The sequence below is a fragment of the Melanostigma gelatinosum genome (genome assembly GCF_949748355.1).
Source record: "Melanostigma gelatinosum genome assembly, chromosome: 9".
NCBI lineage: Eukaryota > Metazoa > Chordata > Actinopteri > Perciformes > Zoarcidae > Melanostigma > Melanostigma gelatinosum.
The window spans coordinates 11,426,135-11,446,198 of NC_136642.1; the positions used below are offsets into that span (position 1 = coordinate 11,426,135).

Sequence of the window (20,064 nt, forward strand, 5' to 3'; positions counted from 1 at the left end):
CAACACACACATAAAACAAAACATACTCAAACCTTTTATGTCGTCACACACAATCGTACACAACACGACAAAGGGAAATTTGAACTCTGCATTAACCCATCCTAAGCATTAGGACCCACTCTACTCCCCGAGCCACAGCCGCACACACACACACACACACACACAAAATTAAGCAAAACACTAACTTTGCATCAATAAATCGGTTTATTTAAAAGAATATGTTACAATTTATTACAGTAAGCGACGTAACCAAACACTTTGTCTTAAATTTTACATTTCAACATGTCAAAGAATCTGCAGGTTGTCAATCTCCAGCCTCCTCTTAGCGTGACTTTTCGAAAGCCAAACAATATCAGGTGAAAAACTTAACAGATGCTGAATTTAAGAAAGAATCTTACTGAAATAAATACAATTAGTGACACTTAACTTTAGTCAGGATGAGAGAGAGAGAAAGCGAGAGCGCTGAACTTGAAGGTGGGCAGATGAGCCAATGTCAGACAATCGACCACGTCAGACACGGTCCAATAACGCAGACAAGGATCCTGGGAAATGCTGTCAGCCTTTAGGATTGCAATTCTCTCAATTCAAGGCTCAACACATTCAATCAGACCTCCTTTACACACCCAGCAAGGTATGTTGAAGCTCATTAATCACCCTAAATGGCCTTTGTGATCAGCACCATCATTAAAACAAGCAGTCTTAGCGACTTGCTTGTAGATAACAAAAAATACTGTTGACATTCTCGTTACGAGCCAGGCAGGAGTTCAGGACGGGTGAAAATTGAATATTAGCATTTACAAACATTCACTGGCATCGTACACTGATCACATGACTTAATTAAGTAGTAACAAACATCAGTTGGTGATGTTTTTGTTGTTGCACACATGTAATGCATGACAGGTCTTTGCTTTGAGCATCAGTTTGATTATCTTACAAGTGATTTTGCATAAATCAGCCATATCATGACATACAGTAAATGGATTTTGGAATGTTCTTATATTCATGATAATAAACCATGATGACGCTGATAGGAGGGCTCATTGTGTAAAAGCTCAAAGCAACTGAACATGTAGTATCTTTTGGATAAAATAAGACCTTTCCTAAATGTCCTTCTAAATGAGGTGACGGTAGTCAAAATATCACACTGAGCAATGATTCCTATTTAATGGCAGCACGTAATCATGTTCTAACGATGTCATAACCTGTAATTACATTTTATATTTTTGTCAGCCTGAAGTCACCGTTGCATCACCAGATAATTCTGTTATACCGTATTACATCATGTTTATTACATTATTCTAGGAATGACAACATTAACTGGGCTCATTTAGAGGGAGCTTGAATGTTTATTAAACTACACCACAGTTCTGTGATCAGTTGCTACAAAGCCTTTAGTGAATGTGCTCAGTTATCTTCATATCCATCATGTTGATAAAGTGTGCAAGCTGCCCTTTTTTTTTTTTTTTTTGCAAATAACTCCTCTTTCCACTTAACCTGAATCCAAAGTGCACAAGTGGTTCAACAGTACAGCGCAGTACCAGCTACAGAGATAAATAGTGCTGCGAGTGGAAAGGTCTTCTGGGTTGCAGGCCTGTAATAAATCCGGTGGGAGTAATCAGGGCCGGCGGGGAGCAGGAAGGAGGAGGAGGACCCCTGCTGTCTCTTTTGGGTAATACATGATAAACATGACGTACTCCACCTTCTGATCAGTGCTCCTCGTCAATGCCGCTCTACAATGGCCTCAAAACATTTGCATGGCGTGTTCACATTATACTACGAATACATAAGAGTTTAATGCATGACTCATTTGATGTTGCAGTACATAATCATACTGTAGTCAGTCAAAGGTGAATGTAAACTAAGCCCGGGCTAGTTCCAGTAATATGATCACTATCTGCCTCTATTTCCCACATTTGGAGGCTGTTAATACTGTTTGATAAAGTGCAACATTAGTCTAAAGTTTAACGTTGTTTCCAGCTCATTTGTCAAATAAACACAGCAAAAAAGAAAATAAATTAAAAAAAATGTCCACTTTCTCTCTCCCGTCTCTCTTTTGCCACATTACAATGTTAATAGTTATCTTTTATAAATGCAAATCGATAGGCAGACAGATGAAAATGTAGTGTAATTCAGCTGCGACTTACATTCTGAGGGCCTCACTCTGGTTGGCTCCTTGCCTTTGGGAGCCCCCTGGACGCATCGTTAACAGGCACGAACACACTTTGCACGCCAACAACTGGCCAAAAAGACAAAGAAGAACTGCTGCTCCCATCCGTCAATGGAGAACACCAAGTGTCTTGCTGTGGTCAGCATCTCTGATCAGTGTTATCTGCGTTAAACAGCCTCACTTTCCCTGGTAAGTCAAACAATATGTTCTTATTCCTTCAGCTTTCTCTTCCCAGCAGGACTCCTACAGAGGAGGGTCAAAACGTCCACATGTACAAGTCACATTCCACTTCAAGTCCCTGCCAATAAGAAGAAGGATTGCATGAATCCATGACTTTAGTCTTTTTGGACAGAGCTCTATTTTAATGCAAGATTATGTTGCGCTGGATTCAAGAGTTCTGGTTCATGTGTCTGTAGCCGTTTATGCTTCGGATTATTCGATTCGTTCATTTGCAGGTGCTTGTTGATTCGCATGTATCGGGGGGGGGGGTAGCTTCTGAGGTTGTAGCTGATGGAGTATAAACGATGACTGTGTAGTTAATAGTATAGGAGTGTTGCTGTGTCTGGGGCTAGATGAGGGCTGAACTGAGCTGGCGACGACGGTGTCTAGTTAAGAGGTAACAATCTCCCTTCCTAGGTGCCTCCATCCCTTCTGTGCCTCAGCAGCTGGAAAATATTCTGAAACAGAAACGGCAATCAGGAAGAAGACGCACAAACTCAAGAGACAGAAAACAAAAAATCCATCCAAGCTCTTGATTAATCATGTACCGGACAGAGGCAGGCAAAGCCTTACCTTGCCACACATACCATCTTTACTGCAGTTCTTATTGTCCTTGTCTGTAGCCTCCTCTTCCACCTGTAGGAACACACACATTGCAGGAATGAGCGAAGGACACAACAGAAGGCTTGTAATATAGCAGGCTAGCCTGTTGACGGATGGTCCTTACCTCCTTCCTCCACTTTAGCTCACAGAAGACTCTCTCGAAGCACTCGTGCATGTAGTTAAACTGAACATCGGACGTGCACGGCAAATACAGAGAGAGAAACAGAAATTTAGATTTAAAAGACAAATACATTTTCTTTGGAAATACATTTATCGCTTCATGGCAAAGAGTTCGATAACAAGATTGATTCCACTCTCATGTCTCAAGATTACAGCCAGCAGCTGGTTAGCTTAGCACAAAGACTGGAAACAGAAGGAAACAGCTAGCCTAGCTTTGTCAATTGCTAAGAATATACATCGACCATCACCTGTAAAGCTCACTAATGAACAGACTGTATTTCTTTCTCCAGTCTTTATGCTAAGCTAGCGGGTTGCTAATGGTAACTTGAGAGTGGTGTCGATCTTCTCACCCAACTCTCTCCGCAGAGAGGGAAAAAGCACATTCCCAAAATGTCAAACTGTTCCTTAAAATTACAAAGACAAGCAGGTTCTGATGTTACGCAACAGGAATTTAAACACTGGATATCAAGACATGTTTTTAAAGATGAAAAAGCTGTTATAACTGTTGCAACTGTAAGAGCTCTATTGCCACTAGAATAATTTGACTATTATAGCACATGTGTAATAATCCGTGTGAGATACTCACATAGGGTGTAAATATCTTGACCCAGCGCGGTTTCTTCTCTCCTCGTGCATATTCAAAGCAGAAGGCCATGCCCTCTTCATCTGTGTCCCACCTCTGCATCTCCGCCCAATCAAATGCAATCACCTGGTTCTGGAACAACACTGAGTCTTTAGTACACTCGCTCCATCAATGTGTCTCCACACCCCCACACCCTCACACACACGCACACACACACACACACACACACACACAGTTGCCCCTTGCCTCGAGTGTCCCTTCCTCGGTGCAAGCGTGCAGCTTGAATTGGTGAATGCTGATGGCTGTGATGACATGGCCTTTACGTCGGGAGTCGCAGGAACAGTGTGGGAATATGATCTCATTGTAGCCCTCGCAATCCCTCAACAAACTCATATACTAAGGAAGAAAAGAGTCAGAGGACACAAGATTGTGATGTTTTTACAATATATATGACAATATGTAGTTCTGATGCTGAACTGTATCTAAGCTTTATGGCCAAAAAGCAGAGAACAGTCAGACACTTTGGTTATTCTCTGCAGCCAAACTGATCTGAACACAGGGTGAGAGTGTTTAATCTCCAAGTAGAGAGGCTAATCTATTCATGCACACTTTCCTCCCCAGTCAAACCTACACTCTCACTGTTATACCACACACAGTGAAGGGAGACATTTACCACACTGGACTATAATATCTGCCTCTCTAAGTCATTCAGGAACAGTCGTAGAGTAGCTGTGTGGTGTCTGTCCACATGTGGGAGACTGACCATGGACAGCTTCTTCTGCTCGGCCAGCTTTTGCAGCTGGTAGGACTTCTGCTCTGCTTTGATGAAGCCTTTCTTCACATCATCGACAGCCTGCAACGATAGGGGGCACTGTTAAAGCAAACCCGCAAAAAGCACGTTCATGTACACACACACACACACACCTGGTGAAAGAAGTAGTTTACAGCAAGCTGGTTGTCATTGAGCAGAATCTCCTCCTCTGTAGTGAAGAGCCACTTGCGCAGGGTGAGGCAGGTTCCTGGGATGGCTGAGGTATAGTTCTGTACGTACAGTTTGTGGGGGAACTCGTTGGGGGCGAGCTTACGCACTGAGGGAGAAAGAGAGAGAGAGACAAAAGGGAGGGAGGGAATGAAAGAGAGTGACGTCCCATTCTTACGTGGTGAGAAAAAAATATATTGACATACTACCTAGTTTATCGACGTTTGTTGCTGTAAATGCAACCCACAGGAAAGGTTTGTGTCAAATATGTTAGATACTAGATGCTTGATATTCTCATCTTGGTGGTATGCAGTAAAAAAAGAAAAGAAGATCAACTGACAAACACTGCAGATATCATCTACTGAAAAAATTAAGTTAGGAAGCATCGGTGTTCCTTTGACTCAAAACAATCTGTGATCCGTGCAATACGGACACAGACTGAATTCAAGTAGCTTTGACTAAGGAAACATACATCTAAACCTTGAAGCAGCCAACAGATGCGTATTGGGTTAAAAGCACAGTGAAATGAGTCTGGTTATACATTATAGAGCTCACATGACGAAAGCATATCTTCAAGTAAACAACGATGCTGACAGGTCACCAGTGTGAAAAGGCGATTTCATCATTTTGTTTTTTGCGCCAAGAATTCTTCCTCCAATTTGGAAATAAAACAGACTTCGGAGCGTGGAAGGAATGTAAATATTTATGATGATTTAATCTGCCACTGATAAAAAAAAACATGGATGACTTTCTCCACAACACTCTTAACTTCCAAATCATTCTTTGGGCTGAAAGAAACCATTCTGAGCTCTTGTGACCTGCATGCAAGATTTCAAAGAAAGTTGGGAAACATTTTCTCCACGTAGCAAAGGAACACACACGCAAACTCAAAGCTCAACTACGTGTTCTTACTCACCGAAGGTGTGGTTGATGACCTCAAACAGAGCAAAATAGCTGGCTGTTACACTGTCCATCCCCAGCTTCATTACCACAGCCTGAGAGGAGAACAGAAAGACAGAATGAGAGTTGAGAAAAAGGAAACAGAAAGAGTAAAACATTTGCAAGATGACCGTAATCGGGTCGGCTTTACAATGCTCAGTGGCTCAGGCCTGTTTACCTGGTAGACCTGGTCAGTCGTAGCATTTTTGCAAACTCTAACGGTGAGCGTGGTTTTGTCGGGCATGGCTATTCTCAACTCCACATCTGACACGCCGTTATAGTTCTGGGTCATGAGAAGGGGAGACAAACTGCACGGTGAGTCACGTGCAGCTGCAGAACGACACAAACATGGGAGTGTTTGTTTCTTTTTACCTCATCTGATTCAGACAGGAACTCCTGCATGATGTCACTTTCTCCAATTACCCGCACAGAGCACACTGCAGACAACAGACCAGATACATAAAGGTAAAGATTGTCTTTATGTGAAATATCCGTGGTTATACAATGCAATACAATAAAAAGGTATAGTTATGCACTCCGGAGTGTTTATCACAGACTTTTCCACACTTTCCCCCCCATTACTTCACTTTACAAACCCCAGAAAGGATGATACGAATTACTACAATCTGGCTGAACCAATGTTTTCTAGAAACCGTACATCCCCTTCTCGCCGCCTGACCTTTCTCCATGTACTCTTCAAGGCCTCTGCGTCGTGCGTCCAGCTGCTGCTCTGACAGGGTAAAAGGCCATTTCCCAGGCAGCTTGGGGAACGGGAAGTTGGCAAACTCCCTCTTCAGGTTTTGGTGTAGGATCACAAACTCACGGTAACGCTTGGAGCACAGCTGCCTGCCCGCCATGTACACATTATAGACCTGGAAGTGAATGCAGAGGAAGAGAAAAATGAATGTCCCAACGCGATAACAGGGAGACCAATCCTGTCGCTTATTCATCCATTCATGCTTCCAAAATCTGACTTCCTCCTCTCATTTAGTCATCTATGAATTCATCCACAGCTGCACCCACCACAAACTTTTCCTGGTTGAGCTCAGTGTGTTTGTAGCTCGGCACAGAGATGGGGACGGCCTGCTTGTCGGAGTAGTCGTAGCAGGACTGGGCTGAAATGTCGTCTCCGGGATCCAAGCAGTCGGTCTCCTGGGGCGGGACGGACAGCACGGCCAGCGCCAGCTCCCGCTCTCCAGCCCGGATCAGGTCCACCACCTGCTTGTGGGTCGCTCCCTCTACATTCACACCATTACTAGAGGAAGCACGGAGGAAGAGATGTGGTAGCTGTTGAGTTTTTTGTTTGTTTTTTTATTCGAGAGCCCTAAATAGAACACACGTTCTGAATGAAATGGCAGAAAGTGAAGAAGAGTTATAAAGTGAATTAAGTGCAACAGCTTCTGTTACTGCGTGGCACAGTGACAGAGGCTTTGTCCTCAGGAGTAAGACCTTTTGGTTTATGTCATCAGGAAAGCTGAGCATGAGTAACGCTGGGTGTTTGCCCTTTTGGCCGGCATGTGTCAGGGCACGACAGAGATGATGACAGTGCTGGAGCGTCCTGACCAATAGTTAACTTTACTCTAAACAGCCACTGCATTAAGCTCTCAGCATCCCCTCCAGCCGTTTGTTGAAATCCCAAAAATAATGGGTAGTTTGGCAAATGAAGGCGTAAACCGTGTCAGAATGAGATTTAGTAAATCACATTATTCTGTGCTTTAAGTTTCGTGCAAATGTACTTTTGCAATGTTTACAGCAGTGTGCTAATATAGAGTGCTGCAGGGATGACGTCTTTTTAAAAGGCCAACCACGGAAGTTAGCGTCGCTCCGGTTCCCTCGACAAACAAAACAATGGGATTCTTCTGTTGGAAGTTTAGAAAATTGCAGGAAAAAAGCTCCGTGGCAAACACAAGTTAATGTCAATGATAATTACCGGTACACGTTTTGTTTAGCAAGATCATCTTCACAAATAAACACGGGAAGTATGAATGTAATCGCCAGAAGTAAAACGCTAATTACACCTCGGTCACATGAGCGTGAGAATACACAACGAGGCTCTGAAAGTGATGACGTTTTGTAGTCTCATTTAGCGACTTTGCTAAATGCAAAAGCTACAATTATGTCGGTGGTAATAAGCAAAGACCGATAGGGGAAACACAAATAAAACCATCTTGCAGGTGGGAGAAAGAACAAATGTTTCCTACAACAGAAACTACAGACTAAGCATTTTGGCAGCTCTTTCGTTTTAGCAGCTTTAGGACTATAAAATAAGCACCTGATATGGTGCCCTTTGCGCTTGCACGATCAGCACTTCTGAGCATCATAAATATTTTCAAGAGACATTTCTCTCCTGGCTGTCATTTTTTTCAGTTCTTCTGTATTTATAATTCAATGGAATAGTTATTGTATTAGTTGATATCACTGCTGTTTTCTATGCTGTTCTTTAAAGCTAAATCTGCCACAGCAATATACACTGCAAGATAGATGGGGTATTGATCCGAGTGTTTAACATTATACACTTTATTGTCTTGCACTATAAATTATTCTGTACCGAAGGTTCAGAAGCAGTTTGTAAATGTGCGAAGATATAAATCGATAGCAAGTATGTATTTGTGCCTGACTGACAGGTTGTCCTGTGTGTACAGTATACAAAAATGTACATCCATACATACATTCTCATGCTTGCACACAAGCACGCAGAAATAATGGGGTCAACAAACTGCCAGGTTACTGCAGGCCATCAATCAACAAAGCAGTGTGCAAAAAGCCAGCCAATGAGATACTGGCTTTTTAGAGAACGAAGCCAATCAGAATTGAACTGAAGGCATCCCTCCTCCCTTTCTGCATCACCTTATTCAGACTACACTGGAGCATCAGTACTGATGCTGCGGGTTCCTCTCTATAGCAACAGAGCCTAACATCAGCAAGCAATCTCCATGCATACTAACGATTTAGGACGATCACCTCTATCCTAAATGCAGTACACACACACACACGCTCACTGGTAGCAACATCAAAGCCATGTATGGTTAGATGCAGTGGGGCATGCAGACATATAACAAACTGCATCTGGTTCCAATGATATGAATGTGTACAAGGGGTAGGATTTAGTGTGACGGGAATGTTTAATGATCCCTCAATCGTTTCTATCTGACACACACACACACACACACACACACACACACACACACACACACACACACACACACACACACACACACTCCTTTCATGATGAGGAAGAACGGCTCCTCTGCCCTGCAAGACCAGTATGGTAGTGCATGCTCACATGGGCTTTTTTGTTGGCCGACACTGCTCCCAGTAAAAGATACTGGGGTCATCTGTACGTTAACGTTACTTAAATATGCTTCAGGTTAAGCTACGACAGTATAGCCACTTACACCTCAAGAATCCTGTCCCCCTTCGAAATACCGGCTCTGTCGGCGGCACCTCCCGGTAGGACAGCACTGACATGCTGCAGTGGAGCGTACAGTTCCCCGTTAATGCTTCGTAGTTGCCCGCCTTCACTAACTTGTCCCCGAACATTGAAACCATAGCCCGAGTCAGACTTCACTATTCGAACCAGCCGTGGGCCTGAAGTAACGGTAGTTGCCGTCTGGCAGCTGCCGCCGGTGCCCGGTGTAACGTTACCGCTACCGGAGCCGTTGCGAGAAGAAGGGTGAGGCAACGGAGGGACCGATGAACAAATTCCTTCTCCCTCGACGTCCGCCATTTTTTCTATGCTCTTTGTATCATCCAGTCAAATTCAGCTAACAATAAATATCCTACAAACATTAGCTTGTCGTAGCGGGCTAATCAGCTTGGCTAGCTAACTGACTGAGCTCACCGGGAAAAGCCGACAGAGTCCGATGATTCACGAGACCGCCCCAGGACGCGTTCCATTTAGGTCACGGGTGTAGCGGCTAGTTTCCTGGGTAGGAAACATAATTGTATGCAGACAAATTGTGAGCCAGTCAGTGGTTTCTTTTGACTAAATTAGGAATATAATAAACAAGTCTGTTAGCCAGTTGTGGCCAAACTGTGACCCAACAAATAACAGTCACATTATAAGAATAATCGTTAGTTGCACCCCCAAATTCAACAACATTGTAAAGTAATAACTTTCATCATCCCAATATTCTGTGTTTGATAACTTCACATCATTGATCTTGACTTTAAAGCAGGGTTACTAAATCAAATTACGAAAGATGGGCCTGCCATACAGGCTGAATTATAAACCATGAGTGAGCAACAGTAGGGGCCCCTGAATAGGTCCAGCCATGGCTCCTATTTTGTCTCTCTTCAGGTGCGAGGTGACAGCTGTGAGGCTTTGTAAATATCTCTTGTTCACCGAAATAATGCTTAGATTGGTGAATACTTCTCATCCTCTTTATTAGGCTAATTGATTCCAGCCACTCAGGACCACAGGGAAATAAATGGCATGGACACCTCAGAGTGAAAGCTTCAAACACAAGGGGGCATCATAGCAGCAAAAAGCATTTGTGTTGGAAAAACAAGTGGTGAACGTGAGAACACAGCACAATTACTGAAATCTTTATGAACATGTGCATGAAGATTACTGATTTTTATTTTATTCACCCTTTGTTTAAGCCGCTCTAGTTTTAAACTCATACTCAGCGTTTTAAGGACCTCAAGCAGATGTAAAGCTGTATTTCCTGCTCTACGTGTAATGCATCCAAACAGTGACATAATAGTGAACATTGCACCATGGGATGGGACCCTGAATGATGAGCTGAGAGACATTTTATATAGTATGTTAAATAAAAAGGCAGATTATGTTTTTAAAGATGATTCTAAAGGCATTCTGCCTTGTAGATGCACAGAGACGGTCAGCTGTACTTTGAATGATACCTGCATTTTGTTTAGGAACACACACAAAACTTTCACAAAATGTGACATTTATTTTCCTTTCTTTATTGGTCACTGATTACATTGAACATCAGTGATACAAACTCAAAGTCAGCACATTTTAAGTCCTCCAAGCCAACACAATAACCCATATGATTTATTGAATGGATGTGACTGTAATACAGTGCAAATTAGATCTTCCAGATTATGTTTTAATTTAGAACAAATTCAAATACCCAAAGAAGTTCTGAAGCAACATGGCCTACTTTTTATTCCCAAACACCATCATAGCGAAGCTTGCTGCAAAAACGACAAACTCTTCAAAAGAAACAACTTCATCTTTGTCGGCATCCAGACCTTTGAAGAACTTCTCAAACTCCTTTTTGTCTTTGAGCTAAACAAAAGAAAAACAGAGGGAGTTGTAAATTCAAAACATAAACATTATGTCAAAGAGCCATTCACAGCTATATTGCCAAAGTGCTGCTTTTTTCTACTTACGTCATCCCCAAGCTCAGCTTGGAGCATTACTCCAACTTCTTTCTTGCTCAAAGTCGTCTTGTCTCCATCTGATCCAGCATATTTGTCGAAGGTAGCCTTCAGGATTGCCATTGAGGCAATGAGTCCTCCCGCGTCTGCCATTGCTGGAATGAGAAAGTATTGTTGACTTTAGTCAGTGTTTATGACTAAATATGTTCACGCTTCATTCCATCTTAAAACATGGGTTGGACTGCTTTGGAGCATCAAATTAAAAGACTGGGAAGAGTTGGAGATGAGCAACTTGTTAATTCCCAACACACTTCCTCAATGGTCACATTAACAGAACTAATTATTCTAAAGATGTATTCAGTACAAGCGGAACATTTTATTTTCATTTTAAATCTTGCTCTTTTGTTACCTTGTCATGTTTTCTTTTTCCCTCCGGGGTCAATACATTTTTAATCACCATTGGTTTGAAATAAAGAACATGATCAAGTATCGGTGGTGTCTGGTGTGAAAAGAAAGTCTCTGAAGGTTTCATGAACAATTGAAGGCATCAGAGTGCTGTCCTGCCCTTCACCATAGTCTTCTTGCAAACTCCATCTTCTGATGTTTCAGTGGCTTTGGCTCGGAACTGTCATACACTGTCCTTACTCACTGATTTTCAGTTTTCCCACCCTACTGCATGCCTTTTAAAACAACTTTTTATTGTTTTTTCCCCCCAGAATCCTCAGATTATCGTTCTCACAATATTCAAATTAGAATTGCTATCATCTTACCATAGATTGACATGTTTATTCTGACGTAGCACTCGACACACAGTACACAAACCAAACGTCATTCATGGATCTTGTGCCACATAATGTTACATGTGTATCACGTATTTGGACATATTAAATGCAAAATTGTTGATGTTGTATTTCAAAAAGTAAAACAAAAATATGTTTCCACTTACCAAAATAGTATGAAAGCTCGTGCAGGTAGAGAGAGTGGAAGAGAGGATTTTGAGGGGAGAGCACTGACACAAACGGTTTAAATAGAGGTTGACACGACCTCTTTCAAAGCCCCACCCCTCTTTGTCTTTTTTCTTCTTCTTTCTTCTCCAGAAAAATGTACGACGTGTCATGTTGACAACGCTGGAATATACTCTCTTGCTTTCCCTCTGACATAAGCCCGCCTTTCATTATAACAATGCAGAAAAGCTAAGAATCATATTTGCAAATAAGCATGTTCATACAAATAGATGATTGTATGTCATGTAGTAGTAATGGTGGTCAATATGATCTCCTCTTGGGCCCCATGATAAGGGAACATCAAATGCTGTAGTTACACATCCATTACCTGTCAGGACATTTTTTTAACTCAACCTGCAAAAAATGAAGTTGTCTTTATGTATTTCACAGCAGATATTGCCTGTTTCAGAAGCATTTCCTTTATTAGTCAAACTAATACAGCAGGTTTTGTAGGGTGTGTCCCATGCTACACACAGCTCTAACCAGGCTTGTCGTGGCATGCAGGGAGTTCTTCACAGCAACGCAAGAGCTGGTAAAAAGAAAACCAAACTGTAAATGCAAATGCCAATGAAGAAAAGCAATCCCCATTTATTTTCGTGTCAAATGCGAGCAAGATGTAACGCTGAAAAGAGGACTTGCATCGGGAAATAGTAAAGACAGGCACATTTTTACATCCCTTCGAAATAAGGTAGAAACATAAGGAAGGCAAAAGTGATCAATATAATCTCCTTTCAGTCCGTACGATAAGGGAAGCAACAAATGCTCGACCCATAACCTGAAGAAAATAGATCTGTATTAGTCAAACTAGCACAGCAGGTTTTGTAGGGTGTGTCCCATGCTACACACAGCTCTCACCAGGCTTGTCGTGGCATGCAGGGTGTTCTTCACAGCAACGCAAGAGCTGGTAAAAAGAAAACCAATTTGTAAAAGCAATCCCCATTTATTTTCGTTTGCAATTTGTACTTTTAATTTGTCAATGTTACTTTTCATTGTTTTCCCCAATTTCATATATTTCAGTGGATTTATGTGTTGATTGTTTACTTTCCAGTGGAATATCTTTTAATTACTTTTTAACCATTTGAAAGACCTTCATGCAAGACCCTCGCAAACACATTTATGTGTCAAATGCGAGCAAGATGTCGCACTGAAATAGAGTAATCAATGATCGAAGGGGAAATGGCAAACTGATCAAGAAAAATCTTAACAAATGAACTGAAAGAAATTATGATCAGAGAACAAGAGAACCTGAACTTAAAATGAATGGAATCTCATCAAGATCATGACATAATAGCAAGTGATTTTAACAACTTTTGTTGTTAACTCAGTTGAGCAGCTGCACAAAGCTTCTCCTCCAGAACAATGTTTTTCAAGCACCTGGAAGTCAGCTGTTGTAACTCCCATTTACAAGGCTGGTAACCAAACAAAAACTAAAGTGATGGCTTGAAGCAGAAGAAACCTGCAATGACAATAAATCCACCTCATCTCTGCCATTATATACTGGTATTGTTTTTACAAATCTGCTACTTTTGTAATGCATTTATGTGTTATATTGTGCTGTAGCTGCAGTGTTGTACAATAGTGTTTGCTGTTGAATTACTGATAATATTAGGCCACCAAATTGTAATAAGCTGCCCAGGGACTACAGCTGAAAGTTAGCTCTCTAGCGAAATGTAAATGTAAATGTGTACATTTACATAAATGTAAATGTAACACATTTACATTTAGGTGGAAACTGAAATGTTGATGAATGTGCACTGTCCCCAATAAATAAATAAACCGCACTGGACCATTGTGAATGGAGTACTTTTACAAACTCAATTTGATGCAAGTCATTATTACTTGTTATGGAGTATTTTTACAACGATCAGAGTCTCACTTCCAACACATCTAGCAACCTGTGGCAGCATTGTGTCTGACTAACATTACACCAAACAGTAAGCTTGAGTGAATCATTCAGCAACATGGAACAGCAACTTTAATACTGCCTGAAGCTACTTGTGTACAAACTGTTTCTATGTCTTTCTGTTCAACTCTTATCTCAATTTATTCTACCCAACTTTGTGGCTGCAAGGCTTTTAATTTAATACAGCTTATTTATACAGTAACAGGCAAAAGGGATGCGTGAGAACTTCAACAATAAAAACAATTTGTTTCTCTGCACACACAGACAAGTGTGGGTTATTGCAAATATCATAACCTGCTATGTGGTAAAACCTTATGATGACTTAAGGCGTTGGTATTAATGTCATGGGAGACATCAACATAGACAAAGACTGTACAGGCGTGGTCAAAGACACCCTGTGACTCACAGGTGGGGAATGTTTGCTGACACCAAATGTGCCGAACCCTTCTGCAGATGATGCCACCATGAAGCTGATATTTGCAGTTTTGAGTGAAACTTCTCAACAACTATCAGACAGATTGCCATGAAATTGCCAGGTCAAATTTTCCCATAAACCTCAGCTCGAGTTTGCGTTTAATCCTAATTCACAAATATTTGCATGCTAACATGCTAAGCTACGATGAACGGCGTTACACCTGCTAAACATGTTAGCATTGTCGTTGTTCGCGTTCAGCTCAAAGCCTGAGTGCCGAAGTAAAGCCTCAGAGTTGCTTGTGCAGCTGCATAATTAGTCTTGTTAATATGTTTTTGAAAACATAAGTCTGACAAATTGAAAGATGATTTGACTTGTGTATGTTACACAGCAGCAGCAGTACAGATATCGAACACTTGGAGACTTTTAACAGGTACCATTACAAGTAAAAGCAAAAGCTTATTTTTTTTGCAAGTCAACTGCAGCACAAGTGTGTTGTATTTCATTTTTACTGTATGAATTTCACAATTTTAACTATTTTGCATTCACAAGTAATCCTGCAGCGTTATACACGAATTACCGTTTAGGGCAGGGCTCTTGCTTTTGTCAAACTGGCTGCGTTTTTTTTCTGTGTAGTCGTGGCCTCTCCCATGGTCAGAACTCCAGAAATGTTCCACGACAACACAATGGTTTGTTGTGTGTTCATGTGTGCGTTTTCTCTGTTTAGTTTAATGCAAAGCTATTTAATCTGAACAAATCATTCACTTCCTGATTCCCGTAAATTAAAGAACAGTATATGCATTAAATTATGGCAGATTAATCAAAAAAAGCTTCGAGCAAATCTGGTCAAACTGGATCAGATCAAAACTGGAGCTTAGTTCTCTCAGCAGTTCTGTTGTTTGAACAAGAATAACGCTGCTGCTACCACACAGATTGATTTAAAATGAGTTACCATTGCACTGCAGGACATGTGAGACCCACAGACACAATGGAGTTTGTCCCCTGCAGTAATAAATGATGACTAGTTACTGTCATACGGTAACCACTCTTTCTTACATTTTATTTTTTCACTTTATTTCTGTTTCGTTCACGTGGAAATTCCGGGTGCAACGGTGAGAACATAAATTATTAGAAGACTTTGACTTTATAAGACACAACACGCAGCTGGGAATTAAAATGAAGAACAAATGGGTCACGTGCGTAGCACAGTTGGAAATAAGTAGGCTACACCTGGGTAGGGCGTGTTCTTTTCCCTGCCTGAAGCGTGATCAGGTGATCACTCCAGTGGTTGCTCAACTGAATCTTCAGCTGTGCTTTGAGCAATTACAAACTTTGTACAAACACCGTCTGCAGTATTTTGGGCGAGTCTACATGTGATTTATTGTGAAACCTGCCTTTGCTTCATCATATAATGGTTGTACCATTTCCAGACACATCAGAACATGCAGGTATCCTGTTCATTCAGCTTGAAGTGCTGACAGACTCATAAAGGCGGTGCTTTCAAACAAATAGATGCAAAACATCGACTTCAGAGAGTTTTCTTTGTGTGCAGGTTTCATGGCCAATGAGTGCCACAGCAACAAGACAGGCAAGAGACAATAAGGTGAAGACTAAATAGTAGAGTGACTATAAAATCTTTCAACAAACAAAAACGTACAAATGGCTTATGTGCTGACAGCAGATGCTACCGCTTCATCCACTGAGGCCTGAAGTGTCTATTCAATATTATCTGAGAAAAAAAAAAGCCTGAAGTCTAATCTGATGGGCTTCTTCAACTTTGTGTGGCACAGCCCAACATATGTTCGCAATATATTGACGTACGAGTACATTTCAGTTGAAATTACTACATTTAAACTACTTTCAGTATGAGAGAACGGGGCATGCTGGTAAGGCCAACAGTGTGCTGACAGATGCTCACCTCTTGCATACAGTATTTTAGCACACTCGCTCCACCTTGCACGCAACCAGACGAATGCAGTGCATAAAGCATGGGCGATCAATGGTTGTGACTGATTCAGGAAGAGGTGAGGACACAAATTTGAAGTTCTTCAAAGGTCCTTCTCTTCTCTGTATTTTATCTCTTACACTGCTTTTTAATGTTTCAATGAATGTTCTTAATTGTTTTTAAATCTCCTTTTCTTTTGCCTGATGTTTTGATGGTTTTATGTGAAGCACTTTGAATTACCTTGTTGTTGAAATGTGCTAGACAAATACACTTGCTTTGCCTTGCCTATAAGAAATATAACAGCATTGAATCACTGAATTTACTCCAGTGTTACATCACATTCTGGTTATTCAAAGCTTCTAAACAAACATCTCAACGCAGGTTTAGAATATAAATCTTTAAACAAGGTCTGATTTCTTTACACGACTGCAGAAATATTTTGTGGACAAACGGGTCGTTCAGCCAGTCACACATGCCTCACAGCAACCAATAGAAATGTGTGTTTGTTTCTAGACAGGCAGCCATGTGAGTGAGTCGACACTTTGTGGATTGGACGAAAAGCACCTTTAAAATCATAAAAACCTTCTATAAATTAACATTAAAAGCGGTATGAACACATTGTCAGTGTTTGTGGCCATGTTTTCCGAAGCAGAGCAAGTCTGTTAAACAGCTGAAGGAATTATTGGGCAACAACAAAACTATAAACAATTCCATCAAAGAGTTTTCACAATTAAAACATAACATTTTTGCCCCGTTTATTTTCAAAATAATTGATAAGTCATAACTCCCTTGTGCGTTGAGGGATTGTGAATACCATCTTCTTAAGGGTTTAATTCATGTGATTTAACAAAAAGACAGCTAGATAGATATTTGAAGTTACTTTTCTGACATGGAATATATCCGATATCCGTCAAAGTTTAAAATGTTCACTCAGGAAGCAGTGATATGTGCTCTGGAGAACACAGCGGGTGATGTCTGTTGAATGTTTGATGAACCCACGCTTGTTTCCTCCCACAGCAGTGACACCATATACCCAACAACTACACGTGCAGAACAAATCAAACTTTATTGCTTTTATTTATTTTCAGCAAAAGTGTTAAATGTAAAGTTCTTTGAAAACCTGTCGACAGAGGTTCTAAGGTAGCGAATATCACATCTTACATGAACTTTCAAAACAGAAATAACAAGCTTGATTTAAATGATGGATGTGGAAAAGGCCGAATATAGCAACATCTGGTTCCAGGGTCAGCTGTATCACGTATAACATACAGTGTAAATGTCATGCAATATTTCTAAATACATTAAGATGCTACAAACACTTCATGGTTCTTTAGTCTTCTTGTTCACCTTCTTGTTCTTTCCCCTTGCCTTTCTTGCCACCCTTGCCTGTCTTCTTCTGGTAGTAGCACTTGGCCAGCTCACTCACGCACCGACAAAACTCTCTGAAGTTAAGCTCGCCATCGTGGTTTTTATCCAGCATCTTCATGGCTTCCTCAATGTCACCTGCATTGATTTTGTCCTGGAGAACACATCCTTACAGGTAAATAACAACATGTAATGCACAAAAGCACAAGTGGTGAGGAAGAAGCAGGATAGCGCACGTATTTCACGAATAGCCATTAATGTAAAGTGAGTGTGTTCAGTCGCTTACTTTTAACTCAGGACATTGTATTTCTTGCTCCAGCACCTTTTTCAGTTCTTCTTTGTTTAACTTCTTTTTCTTGCCTTCATCATCAGCATACTCCAGAAATATATCCACAATGTTTGTGATGACCTGGTCCAAACGAGCCATGTCTGTAGCTGGAGAAACCGATTGATGAGAGTAATTAACAGAGCGGCAAGAGCAAATACCTTTAAAAACATACGGGATTAACAGAAAATACATGAATGTATAAAAATGTATCATATGAGCATTGAATGTAAATGTCAGAATCAACACAATAAGGTGTTTGACAAATGCTCAGAGCACTGAGTAACGCTGAAATATACACCATGGCATAACTCAAACATTTCCATTGCATCTTTCATGCTCAGCATCTGAATTAAATGCTGTTTTTTCTTTCCTGCGTTCCCCAAAATCTTGCTTTTCATCGGGACTCACCTTAGAGTTCACGTTCCCTGGCTGAGGAGAGATCCTGTCCGTATCACCAGTCGACCAAGGCGAGACAGTTGTCAGAGTGAGGGGGAAGCTCCCCTAAAGCCCTCTTAAAGAGTAGACACACGATGTCCGACACACCCACACCCACACATGCATGGTAAATGTCCCCCCCCCCCCACCCTGTTTTCCCCGAGAGCTGTGCCATAGAAAAGAAAACATTCACTCAAGACAGTTATTTTGCTTGTGTTGTATAGAGCCAACGGTCGCCATTGATGACGTGTGTGTGGAGGACCATCTAAGGTTAGCCTCTTCATTGAGGAGTTGCTCAGTGTAGCCGTCTGGAGAAAATATGTCAGAATAACTGGAAAGTTACAGTGAGTGAGTTTAATCCCACCCAAACTGGTGCGTTTAAAGGCATAACCAAGTGTGTGTGTTCATAGGTCATTTGGCTGCATGGGCATCTTGTCTGACATTTTTGGTAATGTTTTATGTCAATGAGGCTGTATTGAATTTCCTGAAATTTTCTCTTTTGAGCAGTTAAGAATTAAAAACATGTTTTAACCAGTGCCAGTTGTATTTTATTTCTTAGTATTATTGGAATAAAATTCAGTATACTTTCAAAAGCATCTGTGGTGGCTGAATTATGTACTTCTGCCACCATCAGAGATCACAATGGAAACTAATTGAAAACTTTATTCTCCTGTTCTTTAGCGTAAATGTAAATGTCCTAGTTTAGTTCGACTGAAGTAAATAAAATCACAAGAGTCTCTAGTCCGTCAGTGGGAGTGTCCCGGCTGTTTGTTCATTCTGACGCAAGTCACACCCCATTCATTCTGCTCAACTTTGTGAAACTCAACCTCTTTTTTCCACTCGTTTGTTCCAAGGCAACAGAAGGGCAGTATTTTCTTCCTCTTACCCTCTGTTGCCCCCTGCCAAGTCCCTTTTAGCTCAAGCCTCTCTTCACTTTGGCCTTAACACTTTCACTTATTGAAAACGATCAGATTCTCCTTGCAGGGGAGGCAAAGCAAATAGAGACGAAGGATCGTGTGGTGTAAATTACTGTGGGTATGAGTTACAGTTTCACTGCTGGGAGCTGCTGGACCTCTGCAGTCTGCACCATGAACTTGTACTGTAATAATTTAAAATGAAATAGAAATATCTTTGAGCAGAGTTTCGAATAAAGCATCAATTTGATTGTGAGATTATATTTGATGCCATCAAATATAATCTCACAGTTGCTGCTTTGGCTGTGTTCCTTTCATGATCTACATAATCCACCAATAATACCCCAAGCAACAAGGTAAGCAAACACCTGTCAACGTATGGGTGTGAGGTACAGGTTTCTCTACAGTGTAGCATGCACAAACAAATGGCCAAAGGAGGTAAAAGGTATTCCTTTAATCATGTTCATACCCGAAGGTCTTACAAGGGAGGGGACAAAACTGTCAGTTAAACTCTTGTGGAAACTATTCAACTTAAACTGCAGTTGGCTGCTCTGTCCAGCAGCGTCATCACACCAACACCAGAACATCTACACCACACATCACCTTGTGGAACACAGTATTTTCATGTAAAATCTCCAGTCAACTGATGCTCTTTGTCAGGATTCAACAAAAAGTGTGTTTATATGTTACAGTCTGGTCTGACGCATCCTCACTGAACCAGCATCATTTATTTTTAATA

The 20,064-nt window shown here is 41.1% G+C and overlaps 2 protein-coding genes and 1 long non-coding RNA gene across 4 annotated transcripts; all 3 read right to left on the minus strand.

The window, feature by feature from the left end:
• Positions 1-206: 206 nt before the first annotated feature.
• snx27b (sorting nexin 27b) lies at positions 207-9,397 on the minus strand (the record flags this gene model as incomplete). 2 transcript variants are annotated; one of them, XM_079274838.1, is made up of 13 exons in its annotated part: positions 207-2,844; positions 2,974-3,022; positions 3,114-3,173; positions 3,756-3,884; positions 3,999-4,148; positions 4,516-4,605; positions 4,677-4,840; positions 5,648-5,726; positions 5,849-5,953; positions 6,043-6,107; positions 6,350-6,542; positions 6,694-6,925; positions 9,066-9,397. In XM_079274838.1, the coding sequence occupies 13 exons, from the start codon at positions 9,395-9,397 to the stop codon at positions 2,777-2,779; spliced, it is 1,716 nt and encodes a 571-aa protein (XP_079130964.1). In that variant the 3' UTR covers positions 207-2,776. The 2 variants fall into 2 exon arrangements, with proteins under 2 accessions (XP_079130964.1, XP_079130965.1); XM_079274839.1 differs by having other exon boundaries at positions 2,960-3,022.
• A 1,181-nt stretch (positions 9,398-10,578) lies between these two features.
• LOC306781776 lies at positions 10,579-12,085 on the minus strand. Its single transcript, XR_013772231.1, has 3 exons — positions 11,966-12,085; positions 11,032-11,174; positions 10,579-10,927 (listed from the first exon to the last, which is right to left on the minus strand). It is a non-coding gene; the product is annotated as an uncharacterized lncRNA (long non-coding RNA).
• Positions 12,086-17,384: 5,299 nt separating this feature from the next.
• On the minus strand, positions 17,385-18,453 carry s100w (S100 calcium binding protein W). The gene is made up of 3 exons (XM_079274688.1): positions 18,385-18,453; positions 17,935-18,083; positions 17,385-17,802 (listed from the first exon to the last, which is right to left on the minus strand). Exons 2-3 carry the CDS (start codon positions 18,073-18,075, stop codon positions 17,614-17,616), a joined length of 330 nt encoding a protein of 109 aa, XP_079130814.1. The 5' UTR covers positions 18,076-18,083; positions 18,385-18,453; the 3' UTR covers positions 17,385-17,613.
• Positions 18,454-20,064: the final 1,611 nt, after the last annotated feature.

Coding starts and splice junctions, on each gene's coding strand:
- s100w (XM_079274688.1), bottom strand. CDS start 18,075: ATGGCTCGTTTGGACCAGGTCATCACAAACATTGTGGATATATTTCTG. Junction 17,803..17,934: donor TACAATGTCCTGAGTTAAAA/GTAAGCGACTGA, acceptor TGTGTTCTCCAG/GACAAAATCAATGCAGGTGA.